We start from the raw sequence: 20,676 nt of genomic DNA, 5'->3' as shown, positions 1-20,676 counted from the left end.
CTGTATTCACCTGCTGTTTTCATCTGTTTCTGATGGACAAACTTTTTTTTACTGATTTCTTTGATTGGGTGGCAAAATATATGTATGGGCTTTTTCCTATGTTTCAATTTAATATGGCAAAAAAGCTTCAAAACTGTACTTGAACACAGGCAATGTAAAACAATTAGGAGAGCAGCAGCTTTCATTTCTGCACTAAAAGCCAAAAACTATACTAAATTCAGTTTTTTTTTTTTCATGGCAAGTTTCATTTCTGGCTTGCACACTTCAACAACACATCCCATAATTTTTGTAGAATTGGACTGTTGGGATGCTTTTGACCACATGAATGTCTGCACTTACAGCAAGCCTTAATCTTGCAGCAAACGTCTACACTTAAAGCAAAATCTCTAAAATTCTCCAAAGCAGAAAAGTAAAGAAATGCTCCAAAAAAAAGAGCAAGCCAAAAAAACAACATTTTGCTTTGTCATGTTATCTTAGAGCCAAGATACAAGATAGCTCTTGTAAACATGACTGTATAAACATGCAAAAACACGAACACTCACACACACTTGCCATCTTCCTCCCGGCACATGCATAATTACCACACCTGCTTGCTTGATAAAAGATGCGCATATGGTCCACCAGCCATTTCTCTCCCAGCGCTGCTGAACTCAGTTGCCTCCAATGTGTGCCAACTGGTGTGCCTTCCCCCAATGCACCGCTCTGACACTACAGCACACTTCTGAATTTGACACTGAATTCAACGTCTCTTTGCACCGAACCAGAACATATTTTTAGCCCCTGTGCTGCCCTGCCTTGTGTGGCCCTCCAGAGTCTCATTTTCAAGCCTAAAACAGAAACGTTTCATTCATATGTTAAGCATCTTAATTGCACTGATCGTTGTGACTTTTTTTGCTTGTTTAAATACATTTAAAATGTACTTGTTTTAATATGAACAATTGCAAAATAGCAGTTTAGCATTTTAGCTATTTACAAACCTGCGAATGAAAAATATTAAAAAAAAATGAAAACTATTTAAATTAGCATAAATATAATTTTTTTTAATTATTATTATTTATCCAAGTGTGTTCTATTGAGAGACAGTATATCTTATAGCAGGGGGTCCTGTTCAAGACCGGCCGCATAGAACAAAGTTACAAAAAATAAATAAATAAATACATGTCCCAACACATAGACGCACACAAAAACAGTATAAACCATAATCAATTGTTAAAACATGCATGCTGTTCTAAATTGACAGTGTTTAATTAAATATAGCAATAGATGGTATAGATTTCATATGTAGTATATACTGAAGCTCATTCCATACATATGGAGCATACTTAGATAATGCATATCGACCAAACTCTGTGTGAAAAATAGCATCTTAAATAAGGGTATATCTGCTGATCTGGTATTTGAACATTACTCCAACAAATTAGATATATAGTGTACTATGGTAATTTACCAAAAAAGGCTTTAAAAATAAAAACTAAGATATGATTTTCTCCCTCACTGTAATAAGGTCCATTCTATCAATTTCTGTCAATATAAATTATAGTGATGTGTATAGTAGTGTTCTTATAATGGCTTACCCAAAACAATACAGATTCACAACTTACCTAAGATCATAAGAAATAAAAATAGCTCTACCAGCATTTTTGCCAAATAAATAAATAGATAAATAAAAATACTGTACCCTATTACAAAATAGGAGTCGCAGTGTTCCCAAAGTGCTTTCTAATGGTCACATTTTTTTGTACACATAACATATTTTTAAACATTATAGTTTAAATAACTAATTTCTTTAGTGTTTGCCATGATGACAGTACATACTATTTTGCCAGTTATTTTGCATGATACTAGTATTTAGCCTAAAGTGCAATTTAAAGGCTGAACTGAATTGATTGCAAGTTGGAATAAATAGGCAAGTCATTGGACAACTGTGTTTTGTTGTGTAGCCAATAGATAAACAGCTCTAAATTGGGCTAATAATAATGAATTTAAGGGTGACGCAGTGGCGCTGTAGGTAGTGCTTTCGCCTCACAGTGAGAAGGTCGTTGGTTCGAGCCTCGGCTGGGTCAGTTGGCATTTCTATGTGGAGTTTGCATGTTCTCCCTGCGTTCGTGTGGGTTTCCTCCGGGTGCTCTGGTTTCCCCCACAGTCCAAAGACTTGTGTTACAGGTGAATTGGGTAGGCTAAATTGTCAGTAGTGTATGTGTGGATGTTTCCCAGAGATGGGATATGGCTGGAAGGGCATCCTCTGCGTAAAAACGTGCTGGATAAGTTGGCGGTTCATTCTGCTGTGGCAACCCCAGATTGATAAAAGGACTAAGCCGAAAAGAAAATGAATGAATGAATAAGGAATTTAGCAGGGTTTCATTTAATCAAAAAATCTAGAGGTATTCAAACTTCATTGATTCATTCATTTTCTTTTTGACTTAGTCCCTTTATTAATCAGGGGTTGCCACAGCGGAATGCACCACCAACTTATCTAGAATATGTTTTATGCAGCAGATGCCCTTCCAGCCGCAACCCAACACTGGGAAACACCCATACACTCTTGCATTCACACACATACACTATGGCCAATTTAGCTTATTCAATTTACCTACAGTATACCTCATATCTTTGGACTGTGGGGTAAACCCACTCCAGCACAGAGAGAACATGCAAACTCCACACAGAAATGCCAACTGACCCAGCCGAGGCTCGAATCAGTGACCCTCTTGCTGTGAGGCAATCATGCTACTCACTGCGCCACCGTGACACCCAGCACTAAAACTTTTTTAATGCAAATGATTGTTTATTGATATAATATGAAAACTGATCTTTCCACACCTATCTATCTAAATACATATGCATAATTTACATACATACCTACAACCAGTGTTGGGGAATGTTACTTTTGAAAGTAATCCATTACATTATTACACCCCAAAAAAGTAACTAGTTGCATGACTTGGTTATGGTAATTCATGCAATACATTACTTTTGAGTTGCTTTTGCGTTTATTTTACCTGTCTAAGGCTTGATCTCTTTCAGAACATGCAGGGTTTTTTTTTAAATAGAGGAGCTCTGCAATCAACAACACTCATGCAACAATGTGTCATGCACATTCATTTACCTTTAAAACAATACACTAAAAAAATAATAATTTAGAGTATTGTTATCTTCTGAGATCTTCCTGGCCCCAAAGTTATACATGCCGTATATACAGGTTATTGAAAGTTTAAAACAGTGTGTTACTTTTGTACTTTTTGTTTATTAATTAAGTAAACTGACTGTCCATGAAGGGAATCACTTTTTTTTTCAATGCATTCAAAATAATGAGAATGCTTCCATGGCAGAAATCTAAGGCTCTGCTATCTTCATTTCTGTCTGTTCCCACAGGGAGGAAATTCTCTCATTAAGTGTGGGATTAAACGTGACCACATTCAATTTAGTTCTGCTAATTATTTTTTAAAAGCCAATTAATTAAACTAAAAATTAACTCTAATATTATTACTTTATTTTTTTAGATAATGTGTTACTTTTCTCGTTACTTAGAAAAATAATATTATTATGTGACTTGTGTTTCTTGATATGCGTTACCCCCAAGACTGCACACAACATTCATACATATGGAACTTTGACAATGTAGTCAACATGCCTTGATTGCTCACCTGTACAGTGCTGATGTTGAGGACTTGGGTATGAACATTGAGAAACAAACCAAGAAAGAATCTGGTAAATTGCATGGTTGCTTTAGCACTGTTATTGCACATAATTGTTTTTTTAACACTAACAGCGTGTGTGTTCAGCTCCGGGTAAGGTTTCAAATGCAATAAAGCATTCACCTTTTAGTGCTACTCACTGGCTGTTTGATTATTTAACGGCAGCAATAACTCACATTTATTTCTTGTTGAGGAAATTAAACACTTTTTAGTGCCACTAAATAGACATTTCCCTTTGAAACTGCATCGTAATATAACAGTTTTGCAAAAATGACACCTGAGGCACATATTTTTATAAGCCTTGCTTGAAATATACATCTCATATGGTATCTGATATATGCCACTATTCCAAAGCAAATTAGCATCAGCAAATTTATACAATCTAAAACTGAATAGACTAACTAATGAACTTCTTTATGCTTTTATCAAACAGGAAAAGGGGATCTGATTGGATCTGATTCACTTACAAAAGAGCAGGTGATCAAGACTAACGCAAATGTGAAAGCGCTGACGTATTGTGACCTGCAGTACATCAGCCTGAAAGGACTGCGAGAAGTGCTGCGCCTCTATCCTGAATACGCCCAGAAATTTGTCAGTGAAATTCAGCATGATCTCACCTATAACCTGCGGGAGGGCAGCGGAGCTGATGTAAGTGATGAATGCACACATGATCATATTCATAGCAAATGCAAACAATCCCAGAGTTACCTTTGATTCCACAAATGTGATTGTAAAGCTTAAGGATTGTGTGCACACTCTTGTTCTCAGCCTGAATTGTGTGTGCAAGGGACTGAAACAGTTAACACAAATGTGCAGGTCGATACATCACCTCAGATTGGAGTATCAATATTCTATGCTTGTACTCTGGAGCTGATATTTGTCCTATAAATAGTGCTTCAGTCCAATAAGCAAACACGATAATACAGCCGTCTACAGGAACATGTGTTATGATTTCCATTTTCTGCTTTACCAATTTAGTTTTTCTAATAAAATGTCATGAAGTACATACAGTACATATAAAAATACAAGCATGTTGTATAAAATAAGAGTAAAGAAGATAAATTAACGGTTTACTAAAAGGCAAATATTTACCCACGTTAGTCAAAATCAAGTTTTCTTTCTTTAATGGAAAATAAAAAAAGATCATTCTGTCTGTCGTATGTTTAATGGAAGCCAGCAGTACCCAAATTACTAATATTCATCAAAATCGTCTTCTGCTGAAAAAAAGAAAGTCGTTTCAGTTTGGAATGACATGAGGGTTAGTAAAAAGATGACAGAATTTTCATTTTTGTGTGATCTATTTCTTTAATTTTGATGCTGTTGCTCAGATTAACTGGTCTAGCAGAACTTTCATGTGAAGTATTTAGATATTTGACCTTCAGTTGTAGAATTTGATGTAGAGTCATTACCTTTTATAGATCTCTAGAGGAAATATTAATAGCGTTATTTATCTCAAGTTGAAAAAAAAAATAGCTTAAACTACCTTGAAGTGAATATCGTAATTTTCATTTTTAAGAGTTTGTATGAAGTGCTTTTCTCAGTTGTGATTTTTCTATACTCAGAGAATGGTGTTAAAGTATTTTCAGGGCATACCCTGTATAATATTCTAGTTTATGTTAGTCATATGCGATTAAACGTTTTTAATTTTGGTTAAGTGCATCTATTTATGTTCTAAGATTATGCTTATAGAATTCAACACAGTCTCAAACACTCAAAATCTCTCATTATGAATTATTATACAGTTTGCTTTTTTGGTCCTTGTGGTTAGATTGTTTGCTCAGCACAAGCCAATGACAAGTTAATTCCTTAGTTTTTACGTGGAGTTCAATTTCATATTCATGTTTGCCTATTAAAGAACCAGGTTTCTGAACAAACACTCAAAAGCCAGATGTGGAAAACTCCCTCAAGGCCTGTTTATATCAGTGTAATATAAGAAAATGGAGCTTTAATGGAATAGCGCTTTTAGAGGAGTTTATCTGAGGTGTTGTTTACTTTAGTGTGTTTTCATTTCCAAACAGCATTTTAGAATGAATACGCTCCTGGTGCAGACTGGTGTTTTTATTGCGTTTTAAATGAGTAGTCTCCATCCGCACTATACAGCCTGGAAAAGATGCTTGATATGTGACCATTCACGCTCAATGAATAAGGGTCTTATGAGAGGTGCTTGATGTTCTTTAGGGAATGAGACACAATGAGTATGTTTACATGGACCCCAATGCAAATAATTCGATTACTGATGTCCATGTAAACATAGTCAATGGTCCAGAATAAAAGTTAGCATTTTAGTCCATATGGTCCAATGGTGTTTGCAAACTAAAACAGGGTCTTTAGCATTTTCAAAATGCTCAGTTTTCATAGGTGGAAGATGGCAGAGTGGCATGGACACCTGGTGTAACTATAACAATATGTATGCATTTTAAAACAAAAACACATTAGTGTAAATGGCACCTAAATAAGTGAGAACACATCTAACAAGTTTTGATTTGGTTTAGCTCAAATATAAATGCAAAATGGCTCGAAGGACAGCCTGGAAAACTGCAAGTGGCAGGGATTTATGCCGCAAGCAGGATGGGAGACTTTAAGTGGGTGGGACTTCAATTCATCATTTATTTTTTTTGCTTGTTCAAATTACTTATTTAAATGAGCTGAAACAACACAATTCTCAAGATTTCATCGGGACAACTTATTTTTTTATGTTCAATCCACGTAAATTAGTTAAAAGTTTTAAGTCAACTTAATCGATTTGTGTTGGGACAACATGAATGAATTGGGTGGAACCCGGCACACCAATTTATCAACATTTTTTGTGTCAGTATAATAATAAATACAGTTTTTTTTTCAATTCTGAAAGAGAAATGTATAGAGGTTAATAAAACACAATAGCTTAGACTTTGTGTTTTGTACAAAACATAAAACAATTAACCAAAAGCCTTAGAATATTCCTACTTGGAGCTCATGTGTCACCCATTTATAGCCAGTGGTGTAAAGTAACAAATTACAAATACTCAAATTACTGTAAATGATTATTTTTTCGCAGGAATTGTACTTTACTAAATAGTTAAAAAATTGTGTACTTTTACTTTCCCTTGATTACATTTTTTGTGCAGTATCTGTACTTTTACTCCACTATTTTCCTTCAAGCTGTAGTCACTACTTTATTTTTTCTTGTCTACAGGGATTGGCTGAGTAGAAAAATCAGTCTTGTGATTCCTGTCAAATCAAATTGCTTATTGAAGTAAATTACATAATACTAAACAACCTCAAGACATGGGCGCTTTACAAATGCAGCAAGCAAGAAAAGTGTCCAAGATATCTAAAATCTACTCATGCAGTGACTCCGAGATTGTTTAGACTGCATGAGAAGATGAAGGATGTCGACTGTATGATGACTGAAATCGCCAAATGGCGAAAGCCTAAATGCACTTCAGAAAGTTAGGTTTTCACACACATGAACAAATTGCATGTCAACGCATCTACTTTTCCCAGTAGTACTCACTACTCTTGAGTACTTTTAATATGGCTACTTTTTACTTATACTTTGAGTAAATTTTACATCAGATACTTTACCTCTACTTGCACTAAATTTTGAGGCAAGTAATGGTACCTGACTCTTACTCTTTCCACTACTGTTTATAGCTGACCTGCTTATTTTGAGCTAGCTTCGACCTCTGTTTTTTACTCAACTCGTCTGCTGCTTTTTAGACATCGATCAAAACAGACAAATCACATGCGAAAATCAGATTTGAATTAGTTTTGGTGTGAGCACACTTTAAATATTTTTACCAAATTACAAAAAAACTGTTGTCCACTGTGAACTTGTGCATATCATTTGCAGAGTTACTCAATGAATTCATGAGCAGCCTGTGACCTATAGACTGGAGGTATGCGTATGTAACGGTGCATTGCCCACATCCACAACCAGCCGAATACAAAATGGATCCCCATCTGCTGTCTTTGGCATCTTTCCTTCCTTCTCTCGCACAGCCTCAAAGTCCTTGTCCTTTCCCTGACTTGGATGCTGCCACTACCCCCTCATGTTCAGGATGCACATGTATTGCCTCTGCACGAGTCCCTCTCACACACACGTTCTCTCAGCCTTGAGTGTAACTTGCAAGGACAGGAATAGCAGCAGGCTGCGGTTTGGAGTGTGTGCCGATACTAAGAATAGCACAGAGGGAAGGCGGGGACTCCTCGCTGGCTGGGTCCCCCGCGCCTCGAGCTAAGATTGGATCCTGTTAGATAAAAATAGCACTGAAGCGAGAGGCATGGAGGTGGGGTGGGGGAGAGATCCCTCTTTTCTCTCCTTTCACTTTATCCTGCAGTGCTGCTTCTGCAAGATGTTTAATGCAGATTCCACCCAATTTATCCCTCTGTTTGTGGAGAAAAAAGGAGAGAGAGGGAATTGATTACAGTCGGTTGGTGCTGTTGCAAGCATATAAAATATAATGTAAGTACTTTATACCTCAAATTCTCCAAAATAGGTGTTCAATCGCATGTAGAGTTTTCACACTGGGACTTGTTTAACATATAAACACCACCATGACAGCTGCATCGCAACATGCTAAAAGCTGCTCCAAATGCCTTAGCAACCGCATAGAAATGCCCTGGCAACCAGCAACAATAGCATCTTGGCAGTGACTTTCAAAAATGTAAGCATTCAGTTTCAGAACGTGTAAAAATCAAGTTTGTTTGTGCCACGAGACATAACGGATAGGCATTGATGCTCACTTCACGTGTGTGCAACCCCAGAACGCACACAGAATACCAATGAACACACACTCACACACACACACATTTGCACATAATTGCAGAGCTGGTGAGGATTGAAGTGTGATTATTGGGGAAACATCCTTGTTAGTATGTGTGAGTGTGTGTGTGTATGTGTGTGTGTTTGTGCATTATTGCTCTGGAGGGAAAAGGTAATGCATTCTTTCCTCTCTTTCTTGTTATATTTAGTCATGATTGACTGAACTTGGCGACTCGGGGGACATGGAAATGCCCGAATAAACACCTCCTTCTTCTTCTTTCTCTGGTAGAAGGGGAGGGAAAGAAAGTGAAAACTTCTGTAGAAACACCAATTTAAGCATCTTGCACACATGCACACGATCCCCTCTGGGGTTTGTGTTACTAAGATTGGAAGGAGATGGCTAAAAATAAATCGTCTGCAGTCCCACACCCCACCTAAAGCACAGAGTGTGGGGGTGGAGATCATGAAAGAGAGAGAGAGAAGCAGGGTGCGGAGAACAGGAGGGGGTTGCGGATAAAGATGGAGAGATTTCAGTCAAAGTGAATGGGGGAGAACAAATGGAGGCATGGGAAGAAAGGGACTGCGGGTAGATGCGTGAAAATTTAAATTAGGATTTGTTTTGTTTTTCAATTTCTTCCTATCCTGGTTTTGTGATGATGGAGATAGCAATATATGGCTGAGGAGGACTGCGTCTGAGTTGCCACCCTATAGCGACGGACGGTGATTGACACAGTGTTTTATATGTTTTGACAAAACAAAAATAAACAGTGCCGCCTCTCCTCTCTGCAACCTCTTCTGCGGTGCTGCAAGATAACGCCGCTTGCAGCCTTCCTTTTTATGACATTTTACAAACATGCAATTCTGACAGAGCTTAACAACAAAGGAATTGAAGTCAATTTCAACTTGTGTAAAGACGTGTGTGTTTCTGAGTATAACCAATTGAAGTTCCTTAATGTAGTACAATGGGAAAATATCCTGAGAGTTGAGCGGGAGGTGGAAAACAGAGAAAAGAGGAACAAGAAAAATCAACAGGCTGTGTTAGTCTGCCACGCACTGGCCATGACTCTTTACTACCCATATCAAAATCTATATACTGTACATTTGATTTGTACATTTGTGTTGTTTGTACATACTGTACATTTGGTCAGAATGATTAGCCCCCCTGTTTATTTTTCCCCCAATTTCTGTTTAACGGAGAGCAGATTTTTTTCCCCAAAACATTTCTAAACATAATAGTTTTAATAACTCATTTCTAATAACTGATTTATTTTATCTTTGCCATGATGACAGTAAATAATATTTTACTAGATGTTTTTCAAGACACTTCTATACAGTTTAAAGTGACATTTAAAGGCTTAACTAGGTTAATTAGGTTAACTAGGCAGGTTAGGGTGATTAGACAAGTTATTGTTGAACAGTGGTTTGTTCTGTAGACTATCTGAAACAAATAATTTTGTGCTTAAAATGTTTTTAAAAAAATTAAAAACTGCATTTAATCAAGCCGAAATAAAACAAATAATTTTCTCCAGAAAAAAAAGAAAATTATCAAACACACTGTGCAAATTTTCTTGCTCTGTTAAACATCACTTTGGAAATATTTAAAAAAGAACAAAAAAATCTAATAATTCTCACTTCAACTGTACATATGATTTTTCTTCCACACAACCTTTCCTTTAGTGTTGCTCATCTTGTCAAACATGTGATGCTTTCCACAAACTCTTAAACTCCCAGTGTGCTATTATCAGAACCAGTTTAAACACAGTAAACACGTTTTAATCAGACCCAGATTAGAGCCTTCTTATTACAGTTTTTCTTAGTCTCTTTGGGACATTTCTCATTGAAATTTGCAAAACAGTAAGTGCATTCCTCAAAACAGCACAAACAAATAGCAAAACATCATGGATTACCTGCAAAAACCAGTTTCTTGCTCAAAATCCTTAGTTCATCTCTCAAAAGAGTTTAGTTTATTTGTCAGTGCACATTAATAAACATTACTGTAAAATATGCCAGAATTAGCCAAAAATGGCTAGTTTTCATCTGTAGACCATACCTGTCAACCAACCCGTTTCTCCTGGGATTCTCCTATATTTTGCAGTTCTATCCCGCTATCACACCGTAAAGTTATTTTGTCATATTTTTTTCAATCTTTCTATGAAGGGTGGCAATAAACATTAAAGAACAGATTTTATATATATATATATATATATATATATATATATATATATATATATATATATATATATATATATATATATATATATATATATAATGAGTTGATAGTTAAATTCCTTTTGATTCAAGACAAAGGCATATTTCGTTTGTCAAAGTAAGAGTAAGAATAAATGTAATGTTTTATAATTGCCATGGCTGCAAGAGTTTGAAATATTAAACAATATATTTTAACATATTAATATGTAATTTATTCCTGGGAAATTTAATTTTCAGAGTCATTACCTTTTGTGTCGCTTGATCCTTCAGAAATCATTCTAGTATGATGATGTGGTGCACAATTAACATTATATGATCAATCTTGCAGAAAAGTGCTATGTAACTTTTAAAAAAAATCTTTAATAAACAGAATGTTCAAACTAATTGCATTTAATTTAAATAGAAATTACTGTCAGTTTACACCAATTAATTGTGTTCTTAATCATTTTGATCATTTATGTTTTATCTTAAACAGTTTTCATCCATAAAACAGTCAAAAAAAAAAGCTGCATTATAGCTGTCAGCTTTCTCTGAATAATAGATATAAGTGTATGGGCAAGTTGGTAATGAGAATTCTGTTATCTGAGTCTAAACTGGCTTTAATAATGGCACACAGAGAGTTTAAGAGTTTGTTTGTAGAAAGCATCCCCATTTGACAAGTAATACTAAAGGAAAGGTTGCATTAAAAAAATAACATAATTAAAACCCCTATAGATATGCTATGGGTCTGTTATTTGCCAATGACCAAGCTTGTATACTTGGCTAAGAAACACTCAAAATTAACTAATATAAGAATAGTTAAGAATGAATACATGTATCCTGGTTTTGAAATAGGCAGGTTGTGTGCCTATAAATACTAAATAGTTCACACAAGTATTAATGAGATCTAATGTTTACAATGGGCTTTCCAGATCTGATCCTGGAAGGACCCTGTCTACTAATTAAACACACCTGAACCAAGGTTTTCAGAGCTGGAGCTATTATAGCAAAGATTTGCCAAGCGCTGGCTCTCCAGGAGCAAGGTTGTACACTTATATTTTAGGAAAATCCAATATTATTTTGGATAAAGTATCACCCAAGCCACTTTCAACTTATATATGTCAAAATCTTTTATTAATTGCATTTGGTGTGATGGAGTAACCCCCGCTTGTCTGGCCGAGCTTCTGAGATACCAGCAATCATCTCAAACAAACAACTTCTGCACATTCCTCGCACACTCCTGAAGCTGAAAGCGGAGTGTCCTTTTTTAGTAGCTAGTCCTAGATACTGGAACAGACTACCTCAGACAGAGTTTTATATCTTAGTTGAAGACTTATTAGTACTCCATGGCATTTGATAGATTTGTATGTTTTTTAATGTGTACAGTCCTTTCTATTAGTTACGTGTTGTTAAGTTCCTGCTTTTTAATCTTAGTATTGGTCTTTGGTACACACAAGTGTTTTTAAATGTGTTGTATATAAATAAAAAAAAGGCTGTATTTTATTCCATATAGACACTTGCAGAACTAAACTCACTCTTTCTCTCTCAGCTGGACTGGGAAAGCAATGGTGGTCTGGTGAAGAAACTGCCTGCTATCCGTGAGGATGAGGAGAATGATGAAGAGCAGAACTCTGTGTCAAGGGCCCCACGTTCACCTCTTCGTCTGACCAGGGCCCTCAGCTCCCCCTTGCGATCACCCCTCCTTCCCCCCCGACCCTTCCGTGCTCCATCTGAGAGCATGCGACCCGCCACCCTCCAGATCCCTGTGGTCAGTTTTAGCAGCGCCCCTCCAGAACTCAGCCCCAGGTACACACACACACACACATACACATCTCCCATCACATCCACAACCATCTGCAGCCCTCTGGTGGCTCTTATAAGAACTTTATTGATTCATAATTTAGAAGAAGTATCCAGCTACCATGACAACCATTTTGGGTGAAATCTCTGCTTGCTCTAATGATTGGCTTTTCAATTTCACCCTAAGAAATCAAGGCTTATCTAAAGCTGCAATTAAACAAGCAGAAAGTATTGGAGTCCATTTCTATCCAGCCATTTTTGTTATATATTATGTAGCTGATGATGCATTGATTCTTACCAGGTCTTGGTCAGTTGTGCACAAAAAGCCATGATGCATGTTTTATGATGTCTCTGCAGGTTCGTGGACGGCATAGAAACAGAAAGCAATTCCAGCTCAACACAAAGGTTTGAGTTCGGTCCCAGCCTACCTCAGAGTGGCCCTCCATCCCCTTCCCCAGGTACAAACACAGCGTAAAGTCAGAATGTGATTTCTGGGAGGGAACATGAAGTGATATTTCCAAAAATAGACTGTCTTGCACAGTCAGACTTCTCCTGCAGCTTATTCTGGCCAAGAACCGCCCACTTAGACAGGAAGGGACCATCTGACCAATATTTAGAGCTGCCAGCTATTTTTAATGTGGTAGTACATGTAAAGTCATATATAAGCTGAAAATTAAAGCTTTCTTTTTATGTCTGTGGTGATATGTCTTCATTAGTTTTGAGGTAGTTTAGATTTGTAAACTTTGACAAATCTAGTTCTTTCTTAGAAGAATTCACTGTAGCAGATGAGATGTATGCAAATGGAAATGTTACAGTTCAAGTCAGAATTATTAGATTTTTTTAATCCTTTTTTAAATGTTTCCCAAATGATGTTTAACAGAGCAAGGAAATGTTCACAGTATGTCTGAAAATGTTTTTTTTTTTCTTTTGGAGAAAGTCTTATTTGTTTTATTTCGGCTAGAATAAAAGCAGTTTTAATTTTTTTATGAACCTTTTTATGGTCAAAATTATTAGCCCCTTTAGGCTATTTTTTTATTTTTTATAGTCTACAGAACAAACTATCGTTATACAACAACTTGCCTAATTACCCTAACCTGCCTAGTTAACCTAATTAACCTAATTACACCTTTAAATGTCACCTTAAGCTGTATAGAAGTGTATTGAAAAATATCTAGCAAAATATTATTTACTGTCATCATGGCAAAGATAAAATAAATCAGTTATTAGCGATGAGTTTCTAAAATTATTATGATTATAAATATGGGGGGGGGGGATAAACGGGGGCTAATAATTCAGGGGGGCTATTAATTCTGACTTCAACTGTTTGTGTGGATTTGTCTGCAGTGAGCCAAGAGCAGCTGGAGTCAAAGCAGAGCATCACCAAACTGAGTGAGGAGGTAAGTCAATCAAGAATAGCAAATACAAATTACAAAAAAATAAAATATTTTAAGTATGAAATACATTTAAATATGTTTGCATAGTATTCAAAATTGAGCAGTTGAGGCAAGCTCATTGGTCTAAATCATGAAAGACCAGAGTTAGTCTGGTTATAGACCAGGTGTGTCCAAATTCGGTCCTGGAGGGCTGGTGTCCTTCAATGCACCAGCCAAGAAGCTATATCTAGTATATCTAGTAAGAGCTTGATAAGCTGGTATAGATGTGTTTGATTAGGGTTGGAGCTAAGCTCTCCAGGACTGAATTTGGACACCACCGTTATAGACTCTCAAATTCTGGAGTTCTGCACCACTGCACATGCAGTTTATATCACTAAAGACCTCCTTCTAAAAGTACAACAAGGTCTACAAAAAGCTATAAGCCACTAGAGGCCATGCATTACATTGATTTTTTACCACTTTTAAAGGGTGTTAGACAAGTGGCTTATTGATTTTTTTGTAAAAAGGCTGCACTACAGCATCAAATAAGACTTCTTTGTTTAGTAAGTACATGATAATATAGAGTTGACCGGTCATCGCTTGCAAACTTAACCCAGTCAGGATGATCAGGGCCCTGATTCCTAGCAAAATGCTATTAAAAGAAAGAAAATGTAAAACAGTGAAGTCATATTTGTTTAAAACGTCTACAAGGAAATCGCTGTCTTGTACAATGTTTTACTGTGTGCCTCTAAATTTTGGTATTGACACACTAATCATCATGTTGTAACTAAAATGTTATTTATGGGTATTAGTGCATTTATACACTGTAAAACCCAAAAAGTTAAGGTAACTTAAACTGTTTGAGGAAACCGATTACAACAAACCAACTTCAAAAACTACTCCCAATGAGTACTGTGAACTTATTTAAGCACAGTAAAACTCAAACAAAGAGAACTCAAACCGAGTACTGTAACACTCAATAAGTTAAGACAACTCAAACCATTAGAGGAAACCGATTGACGTATCTATTTGAGTACTGTGTACTTACTCCATTTAAGTTGAAGTTATGAGGTATTTAATTAACTCCTTACCTTTACCACTGAGTTCAAAACTCTTTTCAAATGAGTAGAATTAACTTTCAGTCAATTTTGTGTTAACTACACTCATTTTATTTGATAAAGTTGACTGTTGGGTTTTTCAGTGTATGAAATTGACAGATTTGCAGGAATGGCTCTAAATAAAGGAGACCAGTCTGATTGTATTTGCGCATTTACTTGCATTCTGTTGATCTCATTCACAGATGACTAGTCTATCCCAGCAAGTCTCTCAGCTGAGCAAAGAGCTACAGGAAATGACACGTCTCCTCCGGCCCATACTTGTCATGGGATCTCAACCCCTCCTGACTGCCCTCAGTCCAACAATGCCTCAGTCTCCCAGCAGTTGCAGTGGTCCAACAATACCCACGCCACCAGCTCCTTCACCCACAGCCTCACCATCCACGCCACTCAGGCCAACTTGCTCCCTATTGGACAGCGCAGACACCGGGAGCATTGGCTTACCCAGTTGTCTCCTACCCACCAGCCCACCACTGAGACCCCATGCACAGGTTCAGGTGTCTCCAACAGGCTGTTCGAGGGGGCCTTCCCTGCCAGTCCTCATTTCTCCAGTGACAGCCCAAACTGAGGGGCCTGGCACCCAGGCAGCTCCAAACCAGCCACCACAAGCCAATCAGCCCCCTTCTCCATCTTTAACCTTTTCATACTCACTGCCATCTTTCCGCTCCCAGTCTTCTTCCTGCTCCCCCTGCCAGGGGCCTCACCGACCTGCCAGTCACAGCAGAGGTTTGCTACCTCAGCCCCCCTCACTGGACAACCCAAATCCACCACTCTCACATTGCTCGGCCCCACCCTCGATCAATAACTCCCCAGGAGACCAAAGGGTGGGTTTCAGCCAGTTCCCCTCGTCCCCTTCCTCCTCTCGCATCCAGCCACGGGCATGCACTCCTCCTTCTTCTTCTTGTCCACACACATCTCCACCCTTGCCCTGCTCTCTGGACTCCCTGCCAGAAACACAGGCCTCTTTTGGCCCTTCATGGTTGCCGCAGAACCCCGTCCCGGGACCTCCCCAGTTAGAGATTGAAATGCAAGAGTGGGCAGCAACATCAGGGAGGCCCAGCACAGAGCATATCAGCTTCATAGATGAAGAAGGACCAGCACTGTGAGAGACTGAATAAAGATGACTAGCTGACTTAGCAAATAAGGGAGTGGTGAACTGGGCTACCTGCAATTTCCCCAACAAACCTCCATTTTGAGGTCAACCGAATTGATCGCTTCCCCATTAGGATGACACTCTAATAACTACACAAGTTGTGGCTCTGTTCCAAAGCTTAGTGAGCTGCCTAACCAGACAGCTTAGTTATCCCATGCTCCAAAAGTAGACATCTAAATGTGTTTAAAGGTACATTGTTTTGCCAGAATTTCAGATCGCAGTGTGAGCTAGTTCCAAATGCAACCCAGGATTGTCCCACCCGTTAAATTGCTAAAACCACACAAGAAACACATGCTACATGAATGCCATCTATTCTTCATAGATAGAACCATTTTGACTGTTTGCACATTATGTTGCAGCGGTCTGATGAAGCTTTTAGGTTGAGGTTAAATTGTAATTCCAAGGTCTAGGGCAGGGGTGCCCAAACCCGGTCCTGGAGGGCTGATGTCCTGCATATTTAGTGCTAAACCCAATTAGACCCATCTGAACCAGCTAATCAAACTCTTTTAAGGTGTACTAGAACATGGGTGTCCAAACTCGGTCCTGGAGGGCCGGTGTCCTGCTGAGTTTACCTCAGCACACCTGCCAGGAAGTTTCTAGTATATCTAGTAAGAGCTTGATTAGCAGGTTCAGGTGTGTTTGATTAGGGTTGGAGCTAAACTCTCCAGGACACTAGCCCTCCAGGACCGAGTTTTGGCACCTATGGTCTAGAGCAGGGGTGTCCAAACTCAGTCCTGGAGGGCTGGTGTCCTGCAGATTTTAGCTCCAACTTGCCTCAACACACCTGCAGGGATGCTTCTAGAAAGCCTAGTAAGAGCTTGATTAGTTAGCCTCTGTGTGTCTGATTGGGGTTGGAACTAAACTATGCAGGACACCGGCCCCCCAGGACCGAGTTTGGGCACCCCTGGTCTAGAGCACAGAACTCTCATTACAAACTAATATATTCTCACTTTCAAAGTAGCTTAAACACATCTTCATTCATAGTAGCCTTTATTAGTCTGATTTTAGCATGATGCTAAGCTAATTCTAACAGAACTTTCAGTTGCTAGAAATATTGATATGAACAGTTGCATGTAGCTATTAATGAAATAAAAATATTTAGCCTAATATTGCGTGTACTGATGTATTGGGTCAGATATTAGCTTAGCAACATGCTAATGCCAAGCTCATTTGAAATCCATTGTGCACAAGTGGTTAGATTACTTGATTTGGGGGTTTTAGGAAGGACAGCTGTTAATCCTTTCAGTCATTTATGAGCTTTGGTTAGATTTAAATTTAGATTGTAGCTGCCTATGTATTGAGGCAGTTCACTATGCTTTTGAAACAGCCACTGATATTCACTGCATGGCAGCACACCAGTACCTGATACCAGCCAATTACTCTTCTCTGAGCACAACTTGATGAAGTTCCTCTTCTAAAGGCATTATATGACCTTCACATGCATCATAGTGACCCAATTGGCACGGATCCCACTGCGGCCATAAATCCCCTTGCTATAGGGGAATTTAATATAACAAATGAAAGTGCACTGATTACCTTGCATAGCTATGCACTGATCATGCACAGACTACAAGAACTGTCAGGTGGTGTTTCTTATCTCTGTATTACCAAAACAATGTTTGTACTCTACTAATTACCCACTTTGTGAGTTGAGTTCGCTTTTTGAATTTCCAAACTTGGCAAATGAATGAAGCTGTCACAACACATTCTCCATCATACTTCACTTGTTTGCTCCAGATTGTCTCGAGCCAGTTAACACATTCACTAGCCAGAACCACCAGTTGCATATTAAGTTAGCACGGAGACCTTGGGAAATATCTGTCCTCCGTCAGATTTAGCCAGTTTCAAGATTTCTTCATTATATTCTGTCAAAACAAGTATGAATTAGTGCTAGCTAAAATTGTAACACGCACACATATGTACAGTACATGTAGCCAGGGTGTAAAATTACCATTTGCAACACTTCAAAAAAAGAGCTGCTGCCATTAAACAATATTAAAGAAATAGTTCAACCAAAAATTAAAATAGCCCCTTAATTCAACCATCCAGGTGGAATTGGTGCAGTAGTAATGTGGTCGATGGATCAGTGCGTTGTGGTAAAGAAGCAGCTGAGCCAAAAGGCAAAGCTCTTTATTTACCAGTCAATCTACGTTCCTACTCTAACCTATGGTCATGAGCTTCGGGTCATGACCAAAAGGACAAGATCTCGGATACAAATGGCCAAATAAGTTTCCTTCACAGGGTGGCAGGGCACACCCTAATAGATAGGGTGTGGAGCTCTGTCACCCGGGAGGAGCTCGAAGTAGAGCCGCTGCTCCTCCACGTCGAGAGGAGTCAGCTGAGGTGGCTCGGGCATCTGTTTCAAATGCCTCCTGAACTCTACCTAGGGAGGTATTTCAGGCATCTCTCACCTCGGGGAAGACCCAGGGCACGCTGAAGGGTCTCTCGGCTGTGCTGGGAACGCCTTGGGGTCCCCCTGGAGGAGCTGGAGGGAGTGTCTGAGGAAAGGGAACTCTGGGGTTCTCTCCTAAGACTGCTGCCCCCATGATCCGGCCCAGGAAAAGCAACATAAAATAAAGTAATGAATGAATTTAACCATCCTCAAGCTGTTCTCAGTGTATATGACTTTCTTCTTTCAGATGAACACAGTGTGAGCAGTTTTAAATTTGATCACTGCACTTCCATGCTGTAAAATGGTTTTGGGTATAGTGGGCACTTATCTGAAGCCTCCAAAAGTGCACAAATCTGTTGTAAATCTGCCCCATATGCCATCGGGGGTTAACATGTCTTATAAAGCAGATCTATGTGTGCTTGTAACCAAAATATTTCACATGTTTAAATGATGAAGTTAAATCGTTTTCTTTTGCTGGCTGCTAAACGCAACTTTTTGGCTAAATTCGGACTTAAAATACACTTTAAAAAATGCTGGCCCCACTAATTGATTTGTGTTAGGACAACATGAAGCAATCAAGTTAACTTGCTAGTTTTTACAAACTTGTGGACAAAGTGGATTGAACTTAAGTTTGTAAAAAAACAAGAATCATATTAATTCAGCTCACTTAAATTGGTAGTTTGAACAAATAGCAAACACTTTTTTTGTGTATGAAACATCACGTAAGACTTATTCATGGACTTATTTCATAGTCTGTTTACATAAGATGATGATGACCAACAAATCTAGTTCACGTGGTGTTACTGTATAAAAGACTATTAGTATTACTATGTCTTCCACTGCTAATGCGTCTTACATCATATACATCAAGTCAGAGGTCAGCCAAGATTTCAAGAATGTGCATCCAGCAGCAGTCAGTGATTAAAGTTTTATCATTTAAAAATGTGAAATATTTTAAACACATCGATCCTCTTCATAAGACGCCCTCTAAACAATTTTGGGTTGCCATAACCCAACATTGGAACAAATATGGAAAACCCGATATTGAGATAACTCTTAATTAAATTCAAATGACACGACAACCCAGCATTTTATGTTGTTGATTTTTTGTGTGTGTTTTGGTGGCATTTGGTTCAGTTTTACCAGTTTTATCTGTTTCTTGTATTCCTTGTAAATCTATACATTTGGAGAAACCCCTGCAGGACATTACATTAAGCAACAGTAAGCCTGCGTAATGCCCCATGTCAAAATCTTGATTTTGTAATGATTTGGTTTTGTTTTACAGCTTTAAGCGATAAAATGGCCTCACGTTTCTGAAACTGCCACAATAAAAGAACAAATTGGTCTTTTTATGGTACTTAGCTAAAATTGTTAAAAGATTACCAACCATCTGGCCGCTTCATTTCTGCGCCAAAGCCAATTTATTTTCATTTGCGCTTGGCAAAAGTTCATTTGTGGCCCTGCATGTAAAAATTCATGACATGCTAAGCACTCTAGCATGTAGTATCCTCCTAAAAAGTGATGGTGGCCAAGTTACATCTATCTCCTTTTAAATGAATTAAAACAGGAATATTTAAGACAATCATTAGAGCAGTGTTTCTCAACCCTGTTTCTGGAGGCACACCAACAGTCCACATTTCCCAACTTTTCCTAATTAAACACAGCTGAACCAGCTCATCACATAATTAGAAAAGATTCTAAAACCTAAAATGAATGGTTAAGATGAGGGAGGGGGCGGCACTGTGGGTAGCGATGTTGCCTCATAGCTAGAAGGTCACTGGTTCAAGCCTCAGCTTGGTCAGTTGGCATATCTGTGTGGAGTCTGCATGTTCTCCCCGTGTTGGTGTGGGTTTCCTCTGGGTGCTCTGGATGGATGGATGGATGGATGGATGGATGGATGGATCGATGGATGCATAGATGATTGGGTGGACCGACGGACAATTCGAGGGATGGATGATGGATAAGATGGTTGGATGGATGAATGGGTAAGATGAATGGATGGATGGATGGACAGTAGAATGGATAAGATGGATGGATGGATGGATGAGATGGATGGATGGATGGATTTCCTCCAGGTGCTTCGGTTTCCATCACAAGTCCAAAGACATGCGCTATAGGTGAATAGGGTAAGCTAAATTCTCCGTAGTGTGTGTATGTCCTGGTTCTCCAGGTTGGGGGTTGATTGTGGTGCTAACGATTCACCTCGTAAAAATG

The 20,676-nt window shown here is 38.4% G+C and overlaps 1 protein-coding gene across 11 annotated transcripts in view; it reads left to right on the top strand.

Moving 5' to 3' along the window:
• Positions 1 to 18,236, top strand: part of kcnh3 (potassium voltage-gated channel, subfamily H (eag-related), member 3) — a 202,250-nt gene extending 184,014 nt beyond the window's left edge. For 2 of the 11 annotated variants that reach the window (XM_087267914.1, XM_087267913.1), the window contains exons 11-15: positions 4,129 to 4,343; positions 12,179 to 12,435; positions 12,787 to 12,887; positions 13,774 to 13,826; positions 15,103 to 18,236. In XM_087267914.1, the coding sequence (XP_087124040.1) occupies positions 4,129 to 4,343; positions 12,179 to 12,435; positions 12,787 to 12,887; positions 13,774 to 13,826; positions 15,103 to 16,023 (1,547 nt within the window). In that variant the 3' untranslated portion in view covers positions 16,024 to 18,236. Of the gene's footprint in view, positions 1 to 4,128; positions 7,027 to 7,290; positions 7,508 to 12,178; positions 12,436 to 12,786; positions 12,888 to 13,773; positions 13,827 to 15,102 lie in introns of those variants that run through there. The other 9 variants (XR_015499468.1, XR_015499469.1, XR_015499465.1 and 6 more) reach the window with 9 other exon arrangements.
• Positions 18,237 to 20,676: the final 2,440 nt, after the last annotated feature.

Source organism: Danio rerio, chromosome 9 (assembly GCF_052040795.2).
Source record: "Danio rerio strain M-AB ecotype USA chromosome 9, GRCz13ab, whole genome shotgun sequence".
NCBI lineage: Eukaryota > Metazoa > Chordata > Actinopteri > Cypriniformes > Danionidae > Danio > Danio rerio.
The sequence above is the reverse complement of the archived record's forward strand: the minus strand, read 5'-3'. Positions and strand labels throughout refer to the sequence as shown.